Source organism: Cnephaeus nilssonii, assembly GCF_951640355.1.
Source record: "Cnephaeus nilssonii genome assembly, chromosome: 3".
In the NCBI taxonomy this organism is placed as follows: Eukaryota; Metazoa; Chordata; class Mammalia; order Chiroptera; family Vespertilionidae; genus Cnephaeus; species Cnephaeus nilssonii.
This window is the reverse complement of record NC_137074.1, coordinates 41,043,773-41,067,942: the sequence shown is the minus strand read 5'-3', so window position 1 is coordinate 41,067,942 and position 24,170 is coordinate 41,043,773. Positions and strand designations below refer to the sequence as shown.

At 40.3% G+C, this 24,170-nt stretch overlaps 1 protein-coding gene across 3 annotated transcripts in view; it reads left to right on the top strand.

The window, feature by feature from the left end:
- Positions 1–258: 258 nt before the first annotated feature.
- Positions 259–24,170, top strand: part of DCUN1D1 (defective in cullin neddylation 1 domain containing 1) — a 44,213-nt gene continuing 20,301 nt past the window's right edge. For 2 of the 3 annotated variants that reach the window (XM_079766646.1, XM_079766648.1), the window contains exons 1-4: positions 259–473; positions 15,557–15,773; positions 17,361–17,529; positions 19,746–19,876. In XM_079766646.1, the coding sequence (XP_079622772.1) occupies positions 471–473; positions 15,557–15,773; positions 17,361–17,529; positions 19,746–19,876 (520 nt within the window). In that variant the 5' untranslated portion in view covers positions 259–470. Of the gene's footprint in view, positions 474–2,769; positions 7,764–15,556; positions 15,774–17,360; positions 17,530–19,745; positions 19,877–24,170 lie in introns of those variants that run through there. The other variant, XM_079766647.1, reaches the window with a different exon arrangement.

Genomic DNA, 24,170 nt, shown 5'->3' with positions numbered 1-24,170 from the left:
CGCCCCTCGTCCGATCCCTTCCAGCCGCCCCTCGCTGCACAACTCATTGGCCGCGGCTCCCGCCTCCCGGAGCCCGTGTAGACCCGGCCGGGCGGTCCGCCGGCGGAAGGAGCGCAGGAAGCGGGTGCCCAGCGCCCCCTCCCCGCCGGAGCCCGCGGGCGGCGGGAGGATGTCGGCGCGCGGAGGGCGTGCGTCGCCCCCTGCCCCGCCGGCGTCCCCGCCCCAGCACCGCCCCCCCCCCCCCCCCCGCCCGGGAGACCCCGCGCCCCGGGGAACCCCCGCGCGGGGCTCCCGCCCCCCGCCCGTCCCTCCGCCTCCCAGGCCCCGGGCTGCCTCCTCGGGCCGCGCCGGGCCGGCCGCACTGCGCATGAGCGGGAGCCCGGCGAGCCCGTGAGAGGAGCCGCCGCCGCCGCCGCCGTCCATTCGCTGCGGAGCCGGAGGAGGAGGGGAGAGGCCTGGAGGACACCAACATGGTGAGGCACCCGGCCGCCCGCCCGCCCGCCCGCCGCCGCCGCCGGGGCCGCGCCGCCGCGCACCCGCCCGCCCCTCCGCCCCGCGGCGACCCCGCCGCCCCGAGCCCGGCCCGCGGCCTGCGCTCCGCTCCGCTCCCCGGCGGCTCGGCTCCCGCCTTCCCTGCCTCCTGCGCCCCTTCCCGCCGGCGCCGCCGCTACGCGAGAGCCGAGGAGGCGGAGCGGAGCCGGGCCTAGTCGGGAGCCCGGGAGTTTGGGGCGCGGAGCGGCCCCCGGTGCCCTCGCCGGGCCGAGCGCGGGGGGAGGCGTTGGGCAGGGGGGGAGGGGACGGCAACGGCCCCGCTCCTGCCGGGCCGCCGGCTCCATTGTGTCTGGCCCGGACCGGGTCGCGGTTCCGGGTGCGGAGCCTCCCCCCGCCCCGGCCGAGGGAAGGACTTTGCCGAGCTCCCCGCCGCCGGCGCCTGCACCGCGGGTCTCGGGCGGCCGTGATTGGGGCGGGGGTCCGCCCTCGCCTCTCTCCATCCCCGCTCCGCGCGTCCCCAGCGGGAGCAGGAGTTTCTCCGGCCCGTGGGAGGCGGTGATCTTCACTTCTCCGCCGGGAGCCCCGGGGACCGCGGGGCTTGGGGGGCCGGGGCGGGGGGGGGGGCGGGGAGTACGGAAGTGCAACCTGTTCTAATTTCAGGAAAGGAGGAGAAACAGACCGGCTAGCTTTTGAGCACATATTTTATGTGCTTGGGGTGGGAGGAGTGGTTGCTTTATTGCGCCAGTTAAAAAAACCACTTGTGATTTTTAAAAAAAAAACAGTTTGTCAAGTGATTCCCCCCCCCCCTTCTGTTTTTGTTTTTGTTTCATTTTGCTTGTTTGGGGGGAAAAACAACAGTATTTAACGCGGTGGTCAAGTTATGTTTACATTTTGGTGGTGATGTACCTGACTCTGTGGGACTCTTTGTTTTTCAGAAGCGATGCTTGTCCTTAAAAGTCTGAGCATGAGTTGAATTCCAGGCAGGTTACTGTGTGAATAGACAGTAAAAATGATATTGTTGTCCGTGGGCTCATGGGCAGCATAAAGGCCTCTTTGAGGAGGGTGCCTGCGTGTGTGTCTGTGCTAAGGGAATGCCCCAGTGTCTTTTGTTTTTAGTTGGTCTTATTTCTGCTGAATGACACTTAATCTAGCCCCAGCTTCCAACTTGGCAGAATTTTTGGTGTCATATAGATGTGTCGCTTAGTTTGCTATATTTTTTTTCAAGATTTATATTCTAGGGGAAGTTCCATACAAATTTACTGCTTGTAAGAAAACTTGGTCATCAAGTACAGGTCAGTGTTGGGATTGATATTACAGTGTTCAAAGGTCCACTGGGGCGTCTAAACAGTTTCTAGTTTCTTAGGTATTATGACTGTCTTAGACATTACTCCTCAGGTTCCCAGACGCTTGGCATGTAGATGCGTAGTAAGCCTAAAGCGAGGAGCTGTAACTCCCTGTAAGCGCTGAGAGGGCATGGAAATGTGTTCTGTTCTTAGTAACCTCCCAGTCAGCAGCATCCTGTTGAAAGCCAAGGTCCTGATAATGCGCATCACCTGTTCAGGAATTCAGGTTTCTCGTGTGCTCCACCTGAGAGTTCAACTTGGATTGGAGCTTGTAAGCTTCTGTCCTTTTGTTAATATTAAATAGCTAGTTTTGGATCTTAGCCATAACTCATCTAATTATACCAGTAGTGACAAGATATTACTAATTTAAAACACTTCTGTGGCTGAACTCAGATCATGTCACTAGAATTGAATTGTCTTGCTATGCTCTAGTTAGTTTAGAAACTAAATCACCGTGGGCCCTAATAGAAGTTAGGCCATAAGAGTTTTCTGGTTAAAAATTGTTTTATAAGTTTCTTATAATTGTTTCTCAGTGTAGTTTTTGGACTCATGTTTTTTTGTTTTGTTTTGCTGTGTGTGTAATGCAGCCCATTGCTAGGACACGTGTTGTCAATTTGGGGGCAAGCTTAAATGATGGGATAATCTGAAATATTTTGTATAAGAAAAAAGATTGTTCAGCCAAAACCGGTTTGGCTCAGTGGATAGAGCGTCGGCCTGCGGACTTAAAGGTCCCAGGTTCGATTCCGGTCAAGGGCATGTACCTTGGTTGCGGGCACATCCCTAGTAGGGGGTGTGCAGGAGGCAGCTGGTCGATGTTTCTCTCTCATCGATGTTTCTAGCTTTCTATCCCTCTACCTTCCTCTCTGTAAAAAATCAATAAAAAATATATATAAAAAAAGATTGTTCAGATAACTTTAAAAATAATTCAGAAAGTAGACAATATTCTGTTACTCCTGAAAATCTTTTAAAAAGTGGTCAGAATTTTTGGGTTTTCTTATTTTTAAGATGACATAATTGGATTTGATGATTTCTAAAGTTCCATTCAACTAAAAATTTTGGTTCTAATGATTTTTATATATGTATATTATTGATTTCAGAGAGGAATGGGGAGAGAGAGAAAAAGAGAAACATCAATGATGCCTCCTGCACGCCCCACACTGGGGATCGGCCGCAATCCGGGTATGTGCCCTGACTGGGAATCAAACTGTGACCTCCTGGTTCATAGGTGGAAGCTCAATCACTGAGCCATCCGCATGATTTTTATTAGAGGTGTGAGAAGTGTGTAGACTGTGTAACCTACTAGATTTTTGACTCACAGTATCATAGAATTTTTAGACCTAAAATGACTCCAGAGATCATCTATTTACTCCCCCTTCACAAAAGAAGAAATTGAGGATCAAGGAGGTTTTGAGGTTCAAGGTTGCAAAATTGTTTGTTGTAGAATTGAAACTATTTTCTCCTGGCTTACTATTTCCCCCAGTATTTGTGATACAATCAGTCTTCTGACTCACATGAAATCTGTAGAAATGGTTGAAAATTGGATTTGAAAATAAAATATATTACTCACTTAAACATGAAAACCCAAGTATTATTGATGAATATTTTAAATAAAATTTAAATGAATGAATGATTAATGATGTTAATTACTGTTTTTTAATTTTTTAAAAAATGTGCGGACTTTGAAATTTAAGATTGTATTTTGAACAAAAATACCAGTGTTTATAAGTCCGAATGACTATAGGCCTGTTCAAGATTGTCTCTTTAAGAACTTGTTTTACATTTGTTTGACTATATATATAAAAGCAAATTAAAGAAGGGCTTTAATTTTGATGATTATTTATTAAATACCTATTAGGTGCCAGGCATTGTTCTAGGCACTGGGGATATATGTGTGTGTGTGTGTGTGTGTGTGTGTGTGTGTGTGTGTGTAGTTTGTTTAACTGAAAGATGAAAATCCCTGCTCTGGTGAGAGCTACATTTTAGTCAGCAGAGACAGATAATAAACATAGTATATCTTTTTCTTCCCTACTATGTTAGAAGGTGTTAAGTGCTATCGGAGAAAAGCCCTTTTAGGGAGGGGAATTGAGAGTGCTGGGGTGCAGTGGAAGTGGGGTTGCAAAATGGTGTCTTCACTACTGGTGAGGTGAATTTTGAGCAGACTAGGAGATGAATGAGTGAGTCCCACAGAAATACGGTGGGGAGAGATTTGAGGAACATTGAGATCAGTGTTGCTGGAGCAGTTTGTATGGGGCTCCCTCTCCCCCACACAGTGTCATGTTAGCATTGGAGTAGATGAGGTCTGAGTGATGAGGAGTGGAGATGGGCATGGGTGGGCATTGAAAGGATATTGGGTTTTTATTCCAAGACGAATGGGAACCCACTGAAGGATTCTGAGTGGTATGATGGACCTTGTTTCTGCTGTTCCATAGTGTGCTATTGCAATATTATAATAATTATTTTTAAAGCAGTTTTTGAAGACAAAACCCGTATTATAGTTTTCTTTACCATGAAGCTTCTGTGAGTTTTGAATTCTCTTTAAAATGACTGTCCAATATTCAGTAAAAACTAGCTGACTGTTGAGTTTTACCTAGTTAAAACAGCACAGAAATATCTTTCATAGATTGCTTTTGAATATGTTCTAGTAGTTTGTGTATAGTTTAATGGCTACATGCTGAAAACTGGGCCACTGGGGAGAAAGGAGGATATTAACCTTTATTGAGAACATACTGTTTGCTGGTTAATTTACCACCGTTATTTTATTTTCCACTCCAGTTTGTGAGGTAGTTACTGCTACTTCCTCTTAACATATGTGGAAATGAATATTTATCAGTTCTAAATGATATGACCAGCGTAAGGAGCCAGTATGTGGCAGAGCAGGGATTAGAAGCTTGGTCTCTCATTACACACTTTACCCCCTCTTAAAAAACAACACAACAAACAAATACTCAGCGAGCACCCTTTTGGTATAGGTGTGGAATTTTTTTATTAGTTTCACTCTGGTTTCTTCCTTATATTGGATAGTTATTTCCATACATAATCAAGTTATTTCACCTAAACATTTAAGTAATTGAAAAATTAAAACTTTTGGTACATACAGTAAAAAAGTTGAATGTAAAATAAACTCATTGCAGTAGTGGTCTTCTTTTTAAATTTTAAAACAGCTGAGCTTATTTGAGTCAAGTGGCCTCAGAGATTAGGTCCATAGTGAAAATCTGTGAGAAATCCCCCTTTTAAGTTTCAGTATGTATTGTTCACCCTGTGATAGTGTTAGCCATGACATTTGAAGAAGAGAAATAGTTCCAAATAGGATTCAGTTGCTTTGTGGACACAAACAAGCTCTTGAATAACCTGCTGACTATCTAGTTTGCCTAGTCACTTTAGGTGTATACCCCCCACCTAAGAAAAAGCAAAAACAGAAGGGAAAAAATGTCCCTAAATCATCTTTTATTACTATGTGGAACCCATTTATATAATTAGTGCGTAATCAGTGATTAGGCTGCTTGTTTTCATTGTAAAAATTTAAGAGATTTAAAGAGTTTTTTCTAAGGAACTTAACTTTGGAAAAGCACTCTTGTAATACACTTTTCAGCCCTCAACACTGAACAAGTGTTCAGCAACAGAGATAAGTTGACATGGCCCATTCCTTTGTTATGTTTTTCATTTCAATACACATTTAGAGGCTTATCTATTATTCATAAGATTCCTATATTTCTGAACTTACTAAATATTAGAATTGGGAGACTTCATTTTTTTCAGGGATCATTTATTCTCTTTATGAAACATACTGCGTGATTGTTGAGTGTTAGTCATCATAAGTTCATTAACTATGGAACTTAAAACTCTCATTTAATTCTTTATTTTCTTGTTAGTAACATTCTTGTATTTTGATTTTTTTTTTTAATCCTCACCCAAGGATATTTTTCTATTGATTTCTTAGAGAGAGAGGAAGAGAGGGAAAGAGAGAGAAACATTGCTGAGAGAGAAACGCATTGATTGGTTGCCTCTCCTACATGTCCCCCGACCAGGGCCTGGGCCGAGAGGAGCCTGCAACCGAGGTACGGTGGGCCCTTGACTGGAATCGAACCTGGGACCCTTTGGTCTGCAGGCTGACGCTGTATCCACTGAGCCAAACCAGCTAGGGCTGATTTTTTTAAAGAAAATATGTCTTCCCTGGCTGGTTTGACTCAGTAGATGGAGCTTTGGCCTGTGGACTGAAGGGTCTCAGGTTCCATTCAGGTCAGGGGCACATGCCTGGGTTGTGGGCTCAATCCCCAGTGTGGGGTGTGCAGGAGGCAGCCGATCAGTGATTCTCCTCATTGATGTTTCTATCTCTCTCCCTCTCCCTTCTCTCTGAAATCAATAAAAATATATTTAAAAAAAAAAAAGAAAAAAAGTGTATGGAGAGGAGCTACCTTGACTGCTTGTTAGAAGTTGAAGCAGTAAGTTTGGAAGAATCAATTGAAATGTGATAACTAACACAAGTATTTTAAGGAGGTAATTTCTATCCTATATTCGTAGATAATCTGGAATTAGCAAAAATAACTTTTTAATAGGCAAAACAGTTTTCTCTGAACCAGAATCAAAACATTACATTTACATGGTAGTCATCTTTTGAATAATCTAATTCTGTGAATGGGGAAGAGAAAAACCTTTAAATTTCCATTAACAGAATTTTTTTAAGCCTGTGAGAAAAGTTCTTTAAAAAAAAAAATACAGATTGTAAGTTTGGATCTTACAGGTATACTTTCTGAACTTTTTCCCAGGTTAATTGCCATAATATAAAACATCATTGGGTATACTAATTGTATAGTATATAATAATTATATATTCCATATTTGACTTGATATAATAGTAGTATAGCACCTCTTAAAGAAGAGTTCATTTTGTCCTTCAGAGTGCAGGAAGTTTACAGATGAATGATAAGAGTCACAGGCCAAACCATAAGTAATGTTTCTAAACTGTAGATTGTATTTAAAAGAATATGGAGGGGTTTTGTCTTTCTTAATATTTGAAATTTTACATATTTGCTTATATTTTCTGGCCATAGCCTGTACATGTATTTGTATTTTCCTCTGGGTTTCAAGTCTTCTCATTGGAAAAGGAAACCTGACTTTTATTGCCTCCTTTCCACATTTAAAGCTATAGATTATGGTCATCTTTTAAAAAACAGACTTACCGGACTACAAACACATTTTTCTTCCTGTTGAATTACTTATCTTAAAAATAACCTATCCCTCTCTTTTCCCACCCTCTTCCCTCCCAGGAAACTCTAAAAGGGAAGTTCCATCCCTAAATTACCCTTTTGAGTTCGGTTATAAGCTTAATGGGTACATTTTATTCAGAATGCAGATTGTTTACATTTGAAAGGGGAATGGTCAATTGATTATTTAACTTTTCTATAAAACTACGTGAAGAAATACTGTTCACAATTCACCTCCTCCCCCCAGTGCACACACAGGGTTTGCACTTTTGCCCTTTTCCTCTTTTACTTGATGACAGTGTAGATAGAGCAAATGGAAAGACCCTGCCTTGAAGTTAGGCACCAGGCTCTGTTGCCTTTTAGACAAGTCTGTGTCCTTAGATAAATTGAGCTCTGAGGCTTGGTTTCCTCATTTGTAAAATGAAATCAAAGATAACCACCTTGCATAGTTGGTACACAGTAGGAGTTCAAATAAATATTAGCTGCTAGTTTTCTGATTATAGTTATCATTCTTACTTTACCATTTACACAATTACTTTTTTTCTCTGGAGTGTTTATTATTCTTTGGTCATGCACTTGTAAAGAGGACTTACTATGTATGTGCTAGTTACAGTTCTTAGAATTTAACCTGAATTAATAACATTCACACCCTGTTTACAGATGAAGAAATTGAAGCGCTCAGAGATTGAGTAATTTTCCCAAAATCACACAGCAATTAAGAGGCACAGGTAGGATTGAAATGCTGCCTGTCTGGCTTGAGAGTCTGCACTCTTCACTAACCATATACTGCCTCTGTACAGGTGAAAGGGAAGAGGATTTCTAGTTATTCCTCAGATTCTTAGCCTGGCTTTCTTGCAGAACTTTGCTTGTTAGTTGAATTGATTTTTTTTTAAATTTAATCTTTATTGTTCAGATTATTACAATTATTTCTCCTTTTCCCCCCCATAGCTCCCTTCCACCCGATTCCCACCCCACCTCTGCCCTTACCTCCCCCCCACTGTCCTTATCCATAGGTGTACGATTTTTGTCCAGTCTCTTCCCACACCCCCCACACCCCTTTCCCCCTGAGAATTATCAGTCCACTCCCTTTCTATGCCCCTGATTCTATTATATTCACCAGTTTATTCTGTTCCTCAGATTTTTAATTCACTTGTTGATAGATATGTATTTGTTGTTCATAATTTTTATCTTTACTTTTTTCTTCTTCCTCTTCTTAAAGAATACCTTTCAGCATTTCATATAATACTGGTTTGGTGGTGATGAACTCCTTTAGCTTTTTCTTATCTGTGAAGTTCTTTATCTGACCTTCAATTCTGAATGATAGCTTTGCTGGGTAGAGTAATCTTGGTTGTAGGTTCTTGGTATTCATCACTTTGAATATTTCTTGCCACTCCCGTCTGGCCTGCATAGTTTCTGTTGAGAAATCAGCTGACAGTCGTATGGGTGCTCCCTTGTAGCTAACTAACTGTTTCTCTCTTGCTGCTTTTAATATTCTCTCTTTGTCTTTTGCCCTTGGCATTTTAATTATGATGTGTCTTGGTGTGGTCCTCTTTGGATTCCTTTTGTTTGGGTTTCTGTGCACTTCCTGGACTTGTAAGTCTATTTCTTTCACCAGGTGGGGGAAGTTTTTTGTCATTATTTCTTCAAATAGGTTTTCAGTATCTTGCTCTCTCTCTTCTTCTGGTACCCCCATAATTCAGATGTTGGTATGCTTAAAGTTGTCCTAGAGGCTTCTTACACTATCTTCAACTTTTTGGATTCTTTTTTCTTTTTGCTTTTCTGGTTGAGTGTTTTTTCCTTCTTTGTATTTCAAATCTTTGACTTGATTTTTGCGGTCCTCTAGTCTGCTGTTGGGTCTCTGTATAATATTCTTTATTTCAGTCAGTGTATGTTTAATTTTTAGTTGGTCCTTTTTCATATCCTCGAGGGTCTCGCTAAATTTATCAGCCTTTTCTAGGAAATTCTTGAAAAACCTTATAACCATGGTTTTGAACTCTCCATCCAGTCGTTTGTTTTCCTCCATTTCTTTTGTTTGTGATCTGTTTCTTTGTCTCTGCATTTTCACTGCTTCCCTGAGTTGGTAGGGTAGCTTTGTGTGCTAGTTGTCCTATATTGGCCAGTGGCTCAGCCTCCTAGCAGTTACCTGAGGTGGACACTCTTGGTGCACCCCTTTGTGGACTGTGTGTACAGCCTTGTTGTAGTTAAGTCTTGATTGTTGTTGGTATCAATGGGAGGAATTGACCTCCAGGCCAGTTGGCTGTGAGGATCAGCTGTGTCTACGCCGGAAGAAGTTCTGTGCTGGAGACAGCCTTATGAGAGAAGACTTGCAAAATTGCAAAAGCCTCTGTGCTCAGCTTGGATGGGGCGGAGTCTCAGGGCTGAGCAGACAGCCTTGGCTTCCCTTCAGCCCTGCCCTATGAGGCCCCTGGGTCTCAGTGTCCCTCGGTAATCGCTGCAAGCATCTCTGAGAGAAAGCCGCCCTCGAGTTTTGCCCGCTGCCAGACAGTCCAGTTTCTCCCCCAATGAATCTGGATTCCCAGATTCTCCCCCGGAACTGGAGTTCAGCGCAGTGGGGAGCTTCTGGTTCCCTCCAGCTAGAGAAAGCCAGCGGCGCACTCAGCAGTCAGTCCTCTCTGCACGCACTTGCGCGCATGCCTCCAGACCTCTGCCTTTCGCGGCTCCCCCGAGTTTCCGCCTGACAGTCCAGATTCCCCCCGTAAGAGCCTGGGTCCCCAGGGGCTCGCCCGGAACTGGGGTTCAGTGCAGTCGGAACTGGGGTTCAGTGCAGTCGGGAGCTTCCAACTCCCTCCCGCTAGGGAAAGCCAGCGGCAACCTCAGCAGTCAGTCCTCTCTGCGCGCACTTGCGCGTGCGCCTCCAGACCCCTGCCCGCCATGGCTCCCCCGAGTCTCCGTGTGCCTTTCTCTCTACCTGACTGTCCAGACTCCCCCCATATGAGCCTGGGTCCACAGGGCCTCGCCTGGAACTGGGGTTCAGTGCAGTCGGAACTGGGGTTCAGTGCATTCGGGAGCTTTCTTCTCCCTCCCGCCAGAGAAAGCCAGCCAGGCACTCAGCCACCCTTCTTCTCTGTGCGCGTGTCTCCGTACCTCAGCCCTTTGCAGCTGCTCTGATTCTCCGTGAGCTTTTCTCTTTCCTTCTAGTTGTAGAATTTCCACTCAGCCAGCTTTCCTGTGGTTCTGGATGATGTCCGTTCTGTCTTTTAGTTGTAGTTTTGAAATTGTTGTGCGAGGCTGCAGTTTAGGTGCTTACCTATGCCGCCATCTTGGTTTCTCCAGTTGAATTGATTTTTTCCTGCGCTTTTGACTTCAGACCTTTAATCTATGGGAAGTTTTTTTTTTATAGATGAGTGGTTTGGGATATTGTAATACTTGGCTTTATCTACGGAATACTATGTATCGTATATGGAAAGTATGATTTTCTGGACTTAAACTAGTTCTTAAGTTTCAGATGAAGTTAAACTTAATCTTATAGAAAACACAGAGCTTTTAGTGAGAATTATGAGTGGTCATTACAGTGTTTTGATTGTTAAAACATTGCCTTTTGTAAGCTATATTCATCAACTCCTGAGATAACTAGAATTAAGTCAAGGGTGAGAAGATGAAAATTTAGAATAATAGAAATAATAAAATGTGTCTTAATTTTTTGCTTTTAAAAATATAACTTACCCATTAAAATTATTTCATTTCAAATTGTCAGGATTTAGTTAACTAGAAAATCATTTATCATGTTTATTATTTTTCTTAAGAGAAATACTTATGTGAGAAATTTAACTTTATGATCATTATTATTTTCTTACATAGAGTCTTTCTGAGTCCATATTTTATCACAGTAGACTTTATAGATTCAGTGGTAAGATACTTGACTACTTATATGATTCTTGGCAACATTCAAAGTATTTGTCTGATTTTTCCCCCTACTCTATTATTTTAAATGTGATTTTTACATTTCTTTTTTTTTTAATATATTTTATTGATTTTTTTACAGAGAGGAAAAGAGAGGGATAGAGAGTCAGAAACATAGATGAGAGAGAAACATCGATCAGCCGCCTCCTGCACACCCCCTACTGGGGATGTGCCTGCAACCAAGGTACATGCCCTTGACTGGAATCGAACCTGGGACCCTTGGGTCCGCAGGCCGACACTCTATCCACTGAGCCAACCGGTTTCGGCAGGATGTGAAAAATTTTTTAAAAAATATTCTTATTGATTTCAGAGAGGAAGGGGAGGGAGAGAGAAATAGAAGCATCAATGATGAGAGATAATCATTGATTGCTGCCTATGATTTTTACATTTCTTGAGTGAAAAAATTTACAAGCAGGTGATAGATTTAAGTATTAAATAATATGTATTAACAGCCATTTTTTTTATTTTGGAAAGATTAGCAAATAAGTGCTTTTTTAATATATATGTATATTTTATTGATTTTTTTACAGAGAGAAAGGGAGAGGGATAGAGAGTTAGAAACATCAATGAGAGAGAAACATCGATCAGCTGCCTCCTGCACACTCCCTACTGGGTGTGTGCCCACAACCAAGGTACATGCCCTTGACCGGAATTGAACCTGGGACCCTTGAGTCCGTAGGCCAACGCTCTATCCACTGAGCCAAACCGGTTAGGGCAAATAAGTGCTTTTTATTGTCCAGATTATGGTAGTACTTCTAATGTTGGTAATCTTCAATACAATTACAAGTAGCTTTCTATTACAATAGACAGCATTTCTTTCCTCCCTCATTTCCTTTCTCCCTCTCTCTTCCTCTTCCTCCTCCCGTCTCCTTTTATTTTTCTAAAATAAAAAATAATCAGAATATATCCTGTATTTTATACAGTTTACTTACCACTATTGAATTTCCTTGAAAATTTAATATCTAGATAGTTTTTACATTTGAGTACTGAATATTGTATTGTCTAATTTTATTTAGTGACCACTCTAGTTTCTTTTAAATAGATCTTAAAGTAAGTGGCATATACTACAATTGAGTGCTGAATCATTGTAGTTGTCATATGTTTTTGGTCTTAGGAAGATTCCTCACTGGGTTTATAGTAGAAATAGAAAACATCCATCTGTTTCTTTTCCACTTCAGTTTTCTGTCCATCCTCTCATCTCCTATAAAATAATTATTTGCTGGCTAGATACCCTTTTTCTCTTCTTTAAGTTGATAAAAATTACAGCCTTTGGTACCATACTCTCAAAACACCTTGCCTGGTGCCCCCATATGGCCGGGGAAAAGGGGTGGGAGTGTTACAGCTCTCATAAATAGGCTTGGGAGAAGGTCAATGTAGTCCCCTCCAGCTTTACTCTAAGACAGTCTTTGAGATCACAGAATTGAGTACATCCTCTTCGGTAGGACAGCGGGTGTTAAGATTTATTCTAGGCACAGAGAGTAAATAGAGAAATGGTAAGAGTATATGATAAATACAAGAAGGAGGTAGAGGATACTGATCAGACTTTGAAGGAATGGGATTGCTTATTACTACTTGGCCTTGTAGGAACCCATATTATCAGTTCTCTGCCAGGTATCACTCATTAGCTTTTATGGTGCTAGAAATGGGTAGCTGCAGACTTTTTTCTGAAAATATATATTGCCCATATACTGGAAATTTAAACCAGTTAAAATAGTTTATATATGTATATACATAGACATTATTTAATACATATACTTTTTTTTCAAATAAAATATGACCTGGAATTAAATAATTCACTTGTATAATGTCGTTATTAGTTTGTGTGGGTAAGATGATTTTTTTATCTTTGTTCCTCCAACTTTCTAATACCTTGCTCTCTGACAGGAACTCATTAGGAGAGCGAACAGCTCTTTTTGGAATTAACTTAAGTGTGTTTTTCCTTCTCTTCAACAAAAGTGATTCAAGTTCCAGGGAACAGTGCATTGGATTTAATACTTTATGATAAAACCCCAAATAATCCTGATTGTTTTGCTGCCTCCAACAACAATTAGGAGAATGGGGGGAAAGTTACACACCTTTTGGTGTATGGGATGAGGCTCCAGCCAACCTAAACACTTGTATCAGGTTTAATTAAAAAATAATTTCCAGGATGTGGAAATTATACTTCTCATTTAAATACTATAAAAATGGCTGTTAAGTATAACTACTGTATAGTATAACTACTATACAGTAGTTATACTTCTCATTTAATCTCCAACACTTTGTACATTATACAGTGGTCACTGATGACCATAGGGACCCTCAGTACTTCCCTGTTCTTCAAAGAAGGATTGAAACATATGTCAGGATACTATATCTTCCCAGAGAGAAAGGTATAGAAATTTAAAAAAAAAAAATAGTTTTTACTAACAAAAATTGAAATCAAATTGGCTTCCTTTCAATTAAACAAGACAGTTATCTTCCTTGGGATTTGATTTCATTGTGGGTTTGTTGGAATTGAATTATGTCTTGAGGAGACACTTTTCAAAAGGGAAGAATCTTAGACATTTAAGAGATGTGTTGTATAATGGGATATGAGTTACTGGTGTCCAGAGGTGGTAGTTATTAGTGAAGTAACAGAAGGTTACTGGAGTTATTGTTTCTCCAGTTTAATGAACAGAGGTTGAAATTTTAATCTAAATTTCAAGCAATAGCATATTTACAGAGAGGACTATGGCTGGCAGGTCAGACTCCAGGGCATAAAAGTTTTTCATGTTTGATTTTTGTATAGTGTTATTTTTACTTTGTGATAGGTGGAATTATATTTTTGGTAGTCTTTTTCCTGAAAATTTCAAAAGGCTTATAAATCTGTACAACAAGTAATGTGGTTTTATAATATTACCATGACTTGGATTTATAAGACCTTTCTGTTCTTGTCCCATTTCCACTAATAATAACCTGGATAAGTTTTGAACTAATTCTTTAAACTTCGGTTTTCTCATCTGTACAATCAGGGGGTTGAAGTTTGTGATCTGTCACTTTGGGTCAGATAAAAGATTCTGGGGTTCTCAGATGGTTGCTTATACCACAGGACACTGTCTCTATTAATGTATGCCATACATCCTTTTCCCTCCTTCATTTGCTGTAGTAGTAGCTCAGGAAAAACCTAAGTTGGTTTAAAATTTTTTATTTTATTTTATTTTTTTAGAGAGAGAGAAGAAGGGAAGGGGGAGAGAGAGAAAGAAGCAAGCAAACATTGATCCGTTGCCTCCCATACACACTGAACTGGTGATCCAGCCTACAACCCAGGCTATCTGCCCTGACCGGGAATCGAACCTGACACTTTTTGGTGTATGGGATGATGCTCCAGCCAACCTAACCACCTTGGTCAGAGCTAACCCAAGTATTTTGCTGAGAGATAGTATTAGGAGACAAGAATAATAGTGGAGAGGTTGACATTCCATAGGAGACTGCTTGGGTGGGAGAGGAGGGAGAACATGGTCCTTAATAGTGGGAGAGAGTGCAGGGCCTAATTGCCTTGTTTCATTTTGCTTAGGGTTCAGGCCAGATGAGAAATGAATCAGTATCAACATAAGGCAAGTGAGAAAAGGTTATTATTACAGTAGAGAGGCTTTTTGGAGAGAGGCTATGCTAGGCTCAGGCTATGGGAAAAAAAGTGTTTCTTTCAGGGGGGAAAGGGAGAATCCTGTTTACCTTTGTTGGAAGGATGCATGGTAGTTCATATTTCAAGGGCTTCTGATTATGAAATTTTATTGGTAATTATCTTGGTTTCTGAACACCACCAGGAAAATAGAAGCTACTCATAGTCTGTTGCTTTCTCACATTTGCTATAAAATAGCAAGAAAACAAGGGATGGAGTTGGGAGGAGAATTATACCCTATGTTTTTTTTTGTTGTTGTTTTTTTAAAAAATATATTTTATTGATTTTTTACAGAGAGGAAGGGGAGAGGGATAGAGAGCTAGAAACATCGATGAGAGAGAAACATCGATCAGCTGCCTCCTGCACACCTCCCACTGGGGATGTGCCCGCAACCAAGGTACATGCCCTTAACCGGAATCGAACCCGGGACCCTTCAGTCCGCAGGCCGATGCTCCATCCACTGAGCCAAACCGGTCAGGGCTACCCTATGTTTTTTATAGTGGGTTTTAGGACTGCAACAAACACCTGTTAATCTCATTGTTACCCAGGGTCATTTGATGGTTCTGGCTGGCTAGATAATGTCACCTTCCCCACCATTCGTTATATGTATATCCCTTTAGAACTTCGTGCTTGGTCAAGGTTTTGAGAGTAGCTATACTTCCCTTCTATAGCCTTTATACGTGCTCTCAGGATCCACTTTTAGAAGAAGTGCAGGATGGTTGAACTTCCTTTGCCTCTCTCCTAGTTTCTTTTCCAAAATGATACTAAATTTTGTGTTTTAGATTTCTTCAAAATTTGTCTTTCTGATTAATAGTAGGTCAAAAATAAATCTTGAACTAAAATGTTTTGATAATTTATGAGGAAAAGTATTGCTGAGTGATTAGTCAGGCATATAGAAATACCACTTTAGTGTTCCGTGATTTTTATATCGTGTTTCAGTTTATTTTCTGGTTTCAATAGAACAAGTTGAAATCATCGCAGAAGGATAAAGTTCGTCAGTTTATGATCTTCACACAATCTAGTGAAAAAACAGCAGTAAGTTGCCTGTCTCAAAATGACTGGAAGTTAGATGTTGCAACAGACAATTTTTTCCAAAATCCCGAACTTTATATACGAGAGAGTGTAAAAGGATCATTGGACAGGAAGAAGTTAGAACAGCTATACAATAGATACAAAGGTGAGTGTTTACTTGTAACTTTAAATATTTTGAACCAGGTGTTCCAAAGTTATATGCTGCTTGTGAGAAATAATACATAGAACATATATTTAGGTATTTATATATATGCATAATACATAGAACATATGATATAGGTGGATATCTCAACAGAACTCTGTAGATCTTAGAATTACTTCAAAGAGATCTAAGATAAATTATTTTTCTTTTTCCACTAATATTTTTTCTTAGCCTCTTTATTTCTTCCCCCATAATATAATTTGAGAATGGGGGCTAGAGGTCTCCCCGCCGACCCCCCGCCCATTTAATAAAACTCAGCTGATCTGATTTTAAGAAAACCTGCATGATAATTTTAATAACCTTTAAAGAACTTAAAAGTAATATGCTCTTTAAAATATTTAAATAATACAAAATAGATGAATGAAGAAAGTTAATAGTTTCTCCATTTTTTCCTTATTTATTCTCCTGAGGTAACCAGTACTTAATTCTGGTGTGGATCCTTCCATGTCTTTTTTGTTTATGCAGAAATATGTACACAAAGCTTAAATTTTTTTTAAAAAAAGGGATATTTTATGCATAACTCATTCCCCCAAATCAGAAAAGTCACTTTTTTTTTTATTGTTAGAGATGTTAGCAAAGCACACTTTGCAGCAGCGTATGAGTGCCTCTTTCTCCTTGTATTTGTCATTATTTAAAAGTTTTTCTGTCTGATAAGTAAATATTGATAGTTGGTATTTTTCTTTAATTTGAACAACAGATATTTATATTGTTGAGATTAGGATTTAATAGCTGAGTTTATGGTTTTTCTGATACTCTCAAGAAGTAATTGCTGTGGTAGAGTGAACTTAGTTTTAAGGAAAAAAGATTTTTTTGTATAGAATACTGTTAATTTATAATGCTTACTTAAAATATGGATAGGTTCAGTAAAAATCCTTTATCTCTATATAGACTGTCTGATTTTCTGAATGTGTATGAGTATGGGACATTTTTCATATGAATAAATGAGACTTAAAAATCAAGTGCCCATCTGTATATAAAAATGGGTGGGGCAAAAGTAGATATGCAGTTGTTTGTATGGAAAATAACAATAATTAATACAAGAATGAACTCTTTTGTGTACTCACAACTGTAAACCTACTTTTGCCCCACCCTGTGTATTCCTGTTCATCTTACTTTTAGAGTTTATGTTAGTATGTAGCATGAAGTGTGAATCCATCTTTTCACAATTTTATTAAAGTTATTGGGGTGACATTGGTTACTAGGGTCGTATAGGTTTCAAGTATACATTTCTATGATACATGATCTGTATATTGCATTGTGTGCCCACCACCCAAAGTCAAACCATCTTCTGTCACCATATATTAGGCCCCCTCCACCCCACCCCCCCGCCACCTCCTGTTCATATTAAGAGTGCTATTTTGAGGGCACATCGGCTTTGAATATTATAGGGGAGATACTTAGTAATATTGCTTTCATGTCTTTGGTCTATGTGATTATTTTTTAATGGAGCATAAAGCTTTACCTTCTTAGTTTTAGAAATAGTATAATAAAGTATGGCATTAACTTAATATTGCATTGTTATTTGTGAAGATCCTCAAGATGAAAATAAAATTGGAATAGATGGTATACAACAGTTCTGTGATGACCTGGCCCTCGATCCAGCCAGCATTAGTGTGTTGATCATTGCGTGGAAGTTCAGAGCAGCAACACAGTGCGAGTTCTCCAAGCAAGAGTTCATGGACGGCATGACAGAATTAGGGTGAGTACATAATTATCAAAGGAAATTAAGTTCATTACTATGAGAATTACTATGGAAATGAATTATAAGTTTTTTAATGTAAACATAAATTTGTCAGCCCACAAACATTGTTATAAATAGAAGTGGGCTAATATGCTAATTCCTTCCCATGTTATCCAGTTTTCTGGGTTTGTCAAGTTATCTGTATAGTTAGAATAGCCTATTCCATTTGCATTGTACTTACATTAAAATAAATTACTATTTTAATTACTAATAAAATTACTAATATTTAACATTGAAATGAGCAAGTTTTAAGGTATTTCATAATATGAGGCTGCAAATTCTGAATTTATGAACAGCTCTTAGAATTTAAAATTTTAGAAATTACTAATCACTTTTTGTTCAGTTTATCTTGATATCTGATTAGCTTAAATGACTTGGGATAAATAAATTGAAAAGTCATGGGTAGAGGTTTTACCTATGGCCTCTAGTTGTCTGTATTTAATGAGGCTGCAAAAGTACTCAGTCTATGGATAGGTAACAGGCTGCCCTTTGTTTTTAGTGGATGACTATCAAATAATAATAGCTAACATTTGTTGAACATTTATTTCAGGAACTGTGCTAAGTAAGTACTTCACCTACCTCTTTACAATAACTGTGTATGAGAAGTATTTATATCCCCATTTTAGAGATAAGGAAACTGAGGTACAGAGAACTAGAGTTAGGTAGTATTAGAGTTAGGTAGTATTAGAGCCAGGATTTGATCCCAGGCATTCTGACCTTGAGTCTGAGGTACACTGTAATCAATCAGGGTCCAGACAAGACACAAAAATATATCAGTACTTTGAATAGGTTAAATTAAAAATATTGTTTTACTGTGTAAAAGGGGCGAAAGAAAGCTTTGAGGTATAACAGAGGTTGCAGTTGCAAGAAACTGCCACCACCCCTGGAACTGAGGGAAATGAGTAAGCAAGGAACCTAAAAACTTAAGAGATCCCCACAGGGATCGCAGGGCATGGCTGCTGCAGAACACAAAGCCTGTGATGCCTGCCTTGTCTGCCACTCTGATGAAGAAAAAACTGGCTAGAGGCCACTTGCTGTGGGACCATGTGAGCTGCCATCATTGGTAAACTCTGCTGGGACCTTCCAGCACACTGAAACCCTTGCTCTCTGCAGAAAACAAACTGGGATAAGAAAAGTTCCTTTCCTCTTTCAGCCTTTCATTGCCCTCTGTTGGTAGAACCTAACAGTGAGCCAACTGGCAAGAAAAGAAAATCTCACAATTTATAGTCCACTACAGATAGTCACAATTTAGGGCAAAGAAGAGTGGGTTTAAAGTTGAGATGTAATAAATTAATAACTGGCCTAGACACTGTGTTCCACAGCCAAAGCCAGCCCCATTCTGAACTTGCAATTTTCTATGCTAGGACAGATGTTATTAAAACGCACCTTTTTTTTTTCTTTTGAAACTGAATTTATGTATAACATGATGAACTTCCAAATCAAAATTTTAATGTACAAACAATGATCTGGGAGGCATTATAAAGAACATAGAAGGAAAATAAAAGCAAAAAGATCAGAAGAAAAAGTGGAGTGATTACTTTTGTAGACTCTATATAAGAAATAGAATATTCCTATCTTAAGGCTATTATATGGAAAATAAAACTGGTACTTGGACTCTTTCAACTCCTTAGAAGTTGAATACTTTGCAAAAAATAGAAAGAGCTTACTGCGGATCCTAACTTCAGTTGGAAATGCTAGGGCGCTCAGCAGATACTTAAACCTTATATATAACAAAAAGTAACTTTTCAAGAAGAGTGCATTCACCAAAATAAGAAATTATGCTTTCAGTTAGTTTGGAAGCTAGACATGTGGTTTGTTACCATCAAAGGAGTATCTACTACACTTTAAACTGGTGATTGTTGTTGATTAGTGTACATTCTCATCTGTTCACAACAGCTGACTTCTACATTTCAGGTGTGTTAATAGTCCAGTGAGTTATGTAATTAAAAGTAATGGCCCATTTCTTTCCAAAATAGTAATTATTTCTAACATTCATCCAGACCTTTTCTTCCTCAACTAAACCCATACTTGTTTATGTAATGTAAAAAGAGAATGACAGCTGTCTGATTTTTAAAAAGTTCTATGAAATAAAGATAAGCTATCATAGGAATAAGTTAAGTCCTTAATTTATAGTGAAAAAGTTTATCTTTTATAAACTTAATTTTACAATGTAGATGTGACAGCATAGAAAAACTAAAGGCCCAGATACCCAAGATGGAACAAGAATTGAAAGAACCAGGACGATTTAAGGATTTTTACCAGTTTACTTTTAATTTTGCAAAGAATCCAGGACAAAAAGGATTAGGTAAGAATTTTTAAAAATTATATTTGGTGTTTCAAATACATTGACAGTGTCACTTTTGTTTTGTAATAGAAAATTACGTGTTTTGAGCAAAAAATATGAAAATACCAGTTCCTGAAAAGCAGTGAGAAACAGTGAACTTCTGGTTACTTGACCAATACTGAGCACATTCAGAAATATCTATCACATGTGAACCACTGATTTTTTTTTTTAAAGAACTGTACAGAAAAGAAATAGTTGTTAAAATTCCCCTGACATATGTACGTCCATTTGTTTATTTCCCAGAAGATATTGTAGAAACTTAGGATCATAAGTTATTTCACTATGGATCTGTAGAATAGCATTATAGGATTTGTGAATCATAAAATGATTTATTTGGAAGCCATAAGAAAGAATTAAAAAAAATGATTATCATTCATAATCTTATCCTGAAATAACTACTGTTAACAATTTAGATTAATCTATACTGTATGTAATATCTATACATTTGGGGATGGCATAGAGAATATGGAATTAAAAGCTACAATGTAATTTACAGTTTACCCAGAAAGATTGGACAGTAGCAGATAATATAAAATAACGTGTGTGAGGGTTTTAGATAAAAGTGGAAATGAATAAAAGCTGGAATGGTTGGGACATACTTCCTGGGAAGATGGGATGTGACTAAAGGGTTTGCTTTGGCTGGGCAAGGGAAGATAGAAGGTGTTCCAGTGAGAGGGTAGTTATGAATGAGGGTCTGAAACTTGAGAAATAAACTCGGCTTTGTGGAAGCCAGAAAATGTTGAATTGATTTTAGTGCTTGTTTGGAGATTAAATTGGTGAAACACATTAAGGCTCAGTAACCACAGGCTTCTTTCAAAAACAGGACAGAAAGGTTTAAATTGGAATTTGTGGGCAATGGGGAGGCACTGAAGATTTTGATGATGGCAGTAACTTCCATTTAACATGAGCTTTCAGTATGCCTGGCAGTGTGCTAAGAACTTTACATACACTGCCACATTAAATGTTTAACAACTTGATGAAGTTATTATTTCATTCAATAATTCACCACTTGCAGTGTCCCAGGTACATAATAATAGAACACTAGCCATTTTTTTATTCTTACTTTGCAGATAAGGAAATTGAGACTCAGGTAGGTTAAATAAGTTACGCATTGATTGAAGTGAGTTTGTTTTTTTATTTTGAATATACAGTAGTTGGAGAGGCTATTAGGAGTCTCTTGTACTAATTCTTCTTTATATTTTAGATGAGAGGGGGGGAAAAAGTATTGAGAAAAAGATATGTGAAGAGGGATTAGACTGAGGAAGTGATTGAACATTAGTGAGAAAGGGGTGAATGTAGAACATTTGTATGGAAGAATTGGCCTAAAGAGTGACCAAAACTGAAACTGATTAAAGGTTATAAAATATCTGTAAAGCAAATTCTAAACAATGAAGCCTCATTTCCAACTGATTCTTCAGTTTAGGTTGGATATTCTTACAGAAAAGTTTCTCATTTTGCAGATAAAATAAGCTGGTATACCTAGGGTTGGTTTCTCTATCTTCTATCTGTGGCCACCAGTTAACTGAGCTATTTTTTTCTAGTCTTTTGCTTTCCACATGTAAAAACCAATTAAAGTGTTTAATTTATATGTGTACACTAAGATAATTATTTTTGTTATGTTTAGAAATATAACAATATTTTGGTAAGATTAAACAAAATGTGAATATCGATGATTTAAAGGGGATGAATCTATTTCTTATATCCCCTAACCCTTACTGGAGTACAAAATAAATAATGTTTTTGGGTGAATATGTAGTTTTGTTATTGAATCTTAGTTTTTATTATATGATGAAAATAAAGCAAAACTAAACTTTTATAGCTAATTGGATATAATATGGTAAATTGGATCTTTAGATTACAAAAAACTGAGTAAAAGATTATGCAGAGGAATTAAGTTTAAAAATTATGTTTATTATTTTTAAAAATATATTTCTTTATTGATTTCAGAGAGGAAGGGAGAGGGAGAGAGAGATAGAAACATCAATGATGAGAGAGAATCATTGACCGGCTGCCTCCTGCACATCCCTACTGGGGATTGAGCCTGTAACCCAGGCATGTGCCCTTGGCTGGAGTCGAACCCGGGACCCTTCAGTCCGCAGGCTGATGCTCTATCCACTGAGCCAAACCAGCTAGGGCATATGTTTATTCTTTTATCTAGTAGGTATTGAGCTTAAGAAAAATGTAATACTGTTTAATGGGTATAACATTTTTGTTTTGCAAGATGAAAAGAGTTCTGAAGATTAGTTATACAACAGTGTGAATGTACCCAACACTACTGAATTGCACACTTAAAAATTTTAAGATGATACATTTCATGTTTTATATATTTAACAATTTTCAAATTTGTTTTTATGCTCCCCCAAGCCATATAATGTACAACAGAGTGAGCCCTAATGTAAAATACGGTCTTTAGTTAATAATATACCTATATTGGCTTATCAATTATAAGATGTTAAAAATACTGGAAATGGGGGGAAGAGAGGGAGAGGTTCTGGGTATCTCTCTGTACTTTTCCCTCAATTTTTTCCATAAACTTGAAACTAAAACTAAAAATGTCTTAATTAAAAAAAGAAAACTGAAATAAAAGTAAGTCATAGTTTCTTTTTTTGTTTTGCAATGGTGTTGGGTGTCAGGAAATGTAATGACTTGTTTAGTTGAAGAACTTGATTAAAAAGAAAACAGTTTTCTTGACAGCCTTTCCAAGGGTTTACAGGGTTCATGTATTGAAGTATTTGGCAGAGAGTAATTAGAAGATCATAGGAGTGGAAGTGAGGTCCAAAACAAATTGGCAAAGAGTAACAGTGACAGCATTGTGGTTTATTCATATATTAGAGGCCCGGTGCACCAAGTTCATGCGCTGGGTGTTGGGGGTGTCCCTCAGCCTGGCTGTGTCCTCTCGCAGTCCGGGACCCCTCGCTCCTTACTGCTCGCTGCTCCTTAACACTGCTGCAGAGGTGGGAGAGGCTCCTGCCACTGCTGCTGCGCTCACCAGCTGTGAGCCCTGTGGGAGCACACTGACCACCAGGGTTAGCTCCTGCATTGAGCGTCTGCCCCCTGGTGGTCAGTGCGCAACATAGCGACCGGTCATTCTGGTCGTTCTACTATAATAGTCGCGTAGGCTTTTATTATATAGACTAGAGGGCCGGTGCATGAATTTGTGCACAGTGGGGTTCGGCTGGCCTGCCCCGATTAGGGCCGATCGGGCCAGGCTGGCTGGGGGGAGGGGCTGCAGGTGGTTGGCAGGCCGGCCCTGCCCCCAATTGGAGTAGGGGGTGCTGACTGGGGGCGGGGCTGGCCAGGGGGCGGGGCAGCGGGCAGTTGGCAGTCTGGCCCTGCCCCCAATCGGGGTGGGAGGGTCGTTCAGGGGCGGGGCCAGCCGGGGGGAGGGGCCGCAGGCAGTTGGCCGTCCCTGCCTCCTGGTCGAACTCCCAGTCGAGGGGACAATTTGCATATTAGCCTTTTATTTATTTTTTATTTTTTTAAAATATATATGTATTTTATTGATTTTTTACAGAGAGGAAAGGAGAGGGATAGAGAGCTAGAAACATCGATGAGAAAGAAACACCGATCAGCTGCCTCCTGCACACTCCCTACTGGGTATGTGCCCGCAACCAAGGTACATGCCCTTGACCGGAATCGAACCTGGGACCCTTGAGTCCGCAGGCTGACGCTCTATCCACTGAGCCAAACCGGTTAGGGCTAGCCTTTTATTATATAGGATTATTATGTAGGACTAGAGACCCAGCGCGTGAAATCATGTGACCCCCGCCCACCCGCCCGCTGCCCTGCCTTGACACCCTAACCTCTCTACCCAGAGCTCAAGCGTGCCTGGCCCTGCCCCCGACCCCTCTAGCCTTCTCTGGCCGCTTCAAGTCCTGCCCTCAGTTCCGCGAGTTGCCTCGGACTGGTCCCGCCTCCTCCAGGTGCCTCCCCGCTTCCACCCCCTCTCTGGAGCAACGTGGCGGCTCCGCCCCATCATGGCGCCGGAGGAGAGCATGGAAGCCTCACGCCTGCTGCAGGGTTTTGAGCGCCGCTTCCTGGCAGCGTGCGCTGTTCTTTCCCTGGCAGGTGGGTGGCGGGCATGCTGAGTGCGAGCGGTGGGTGGCGAAGGACTGGTGAGGGGGGCGCTATGGGCTCTCACCCTCGCCCTCCCCGCCACGGGATGGTCCCGCCTTCTCTGGGCGCCCCCTGCTTCCTCCCTGTCTCTGGAGCAATGCAGTGGTTCTGCCCCGCCACGCACGCACGCACACGCAGC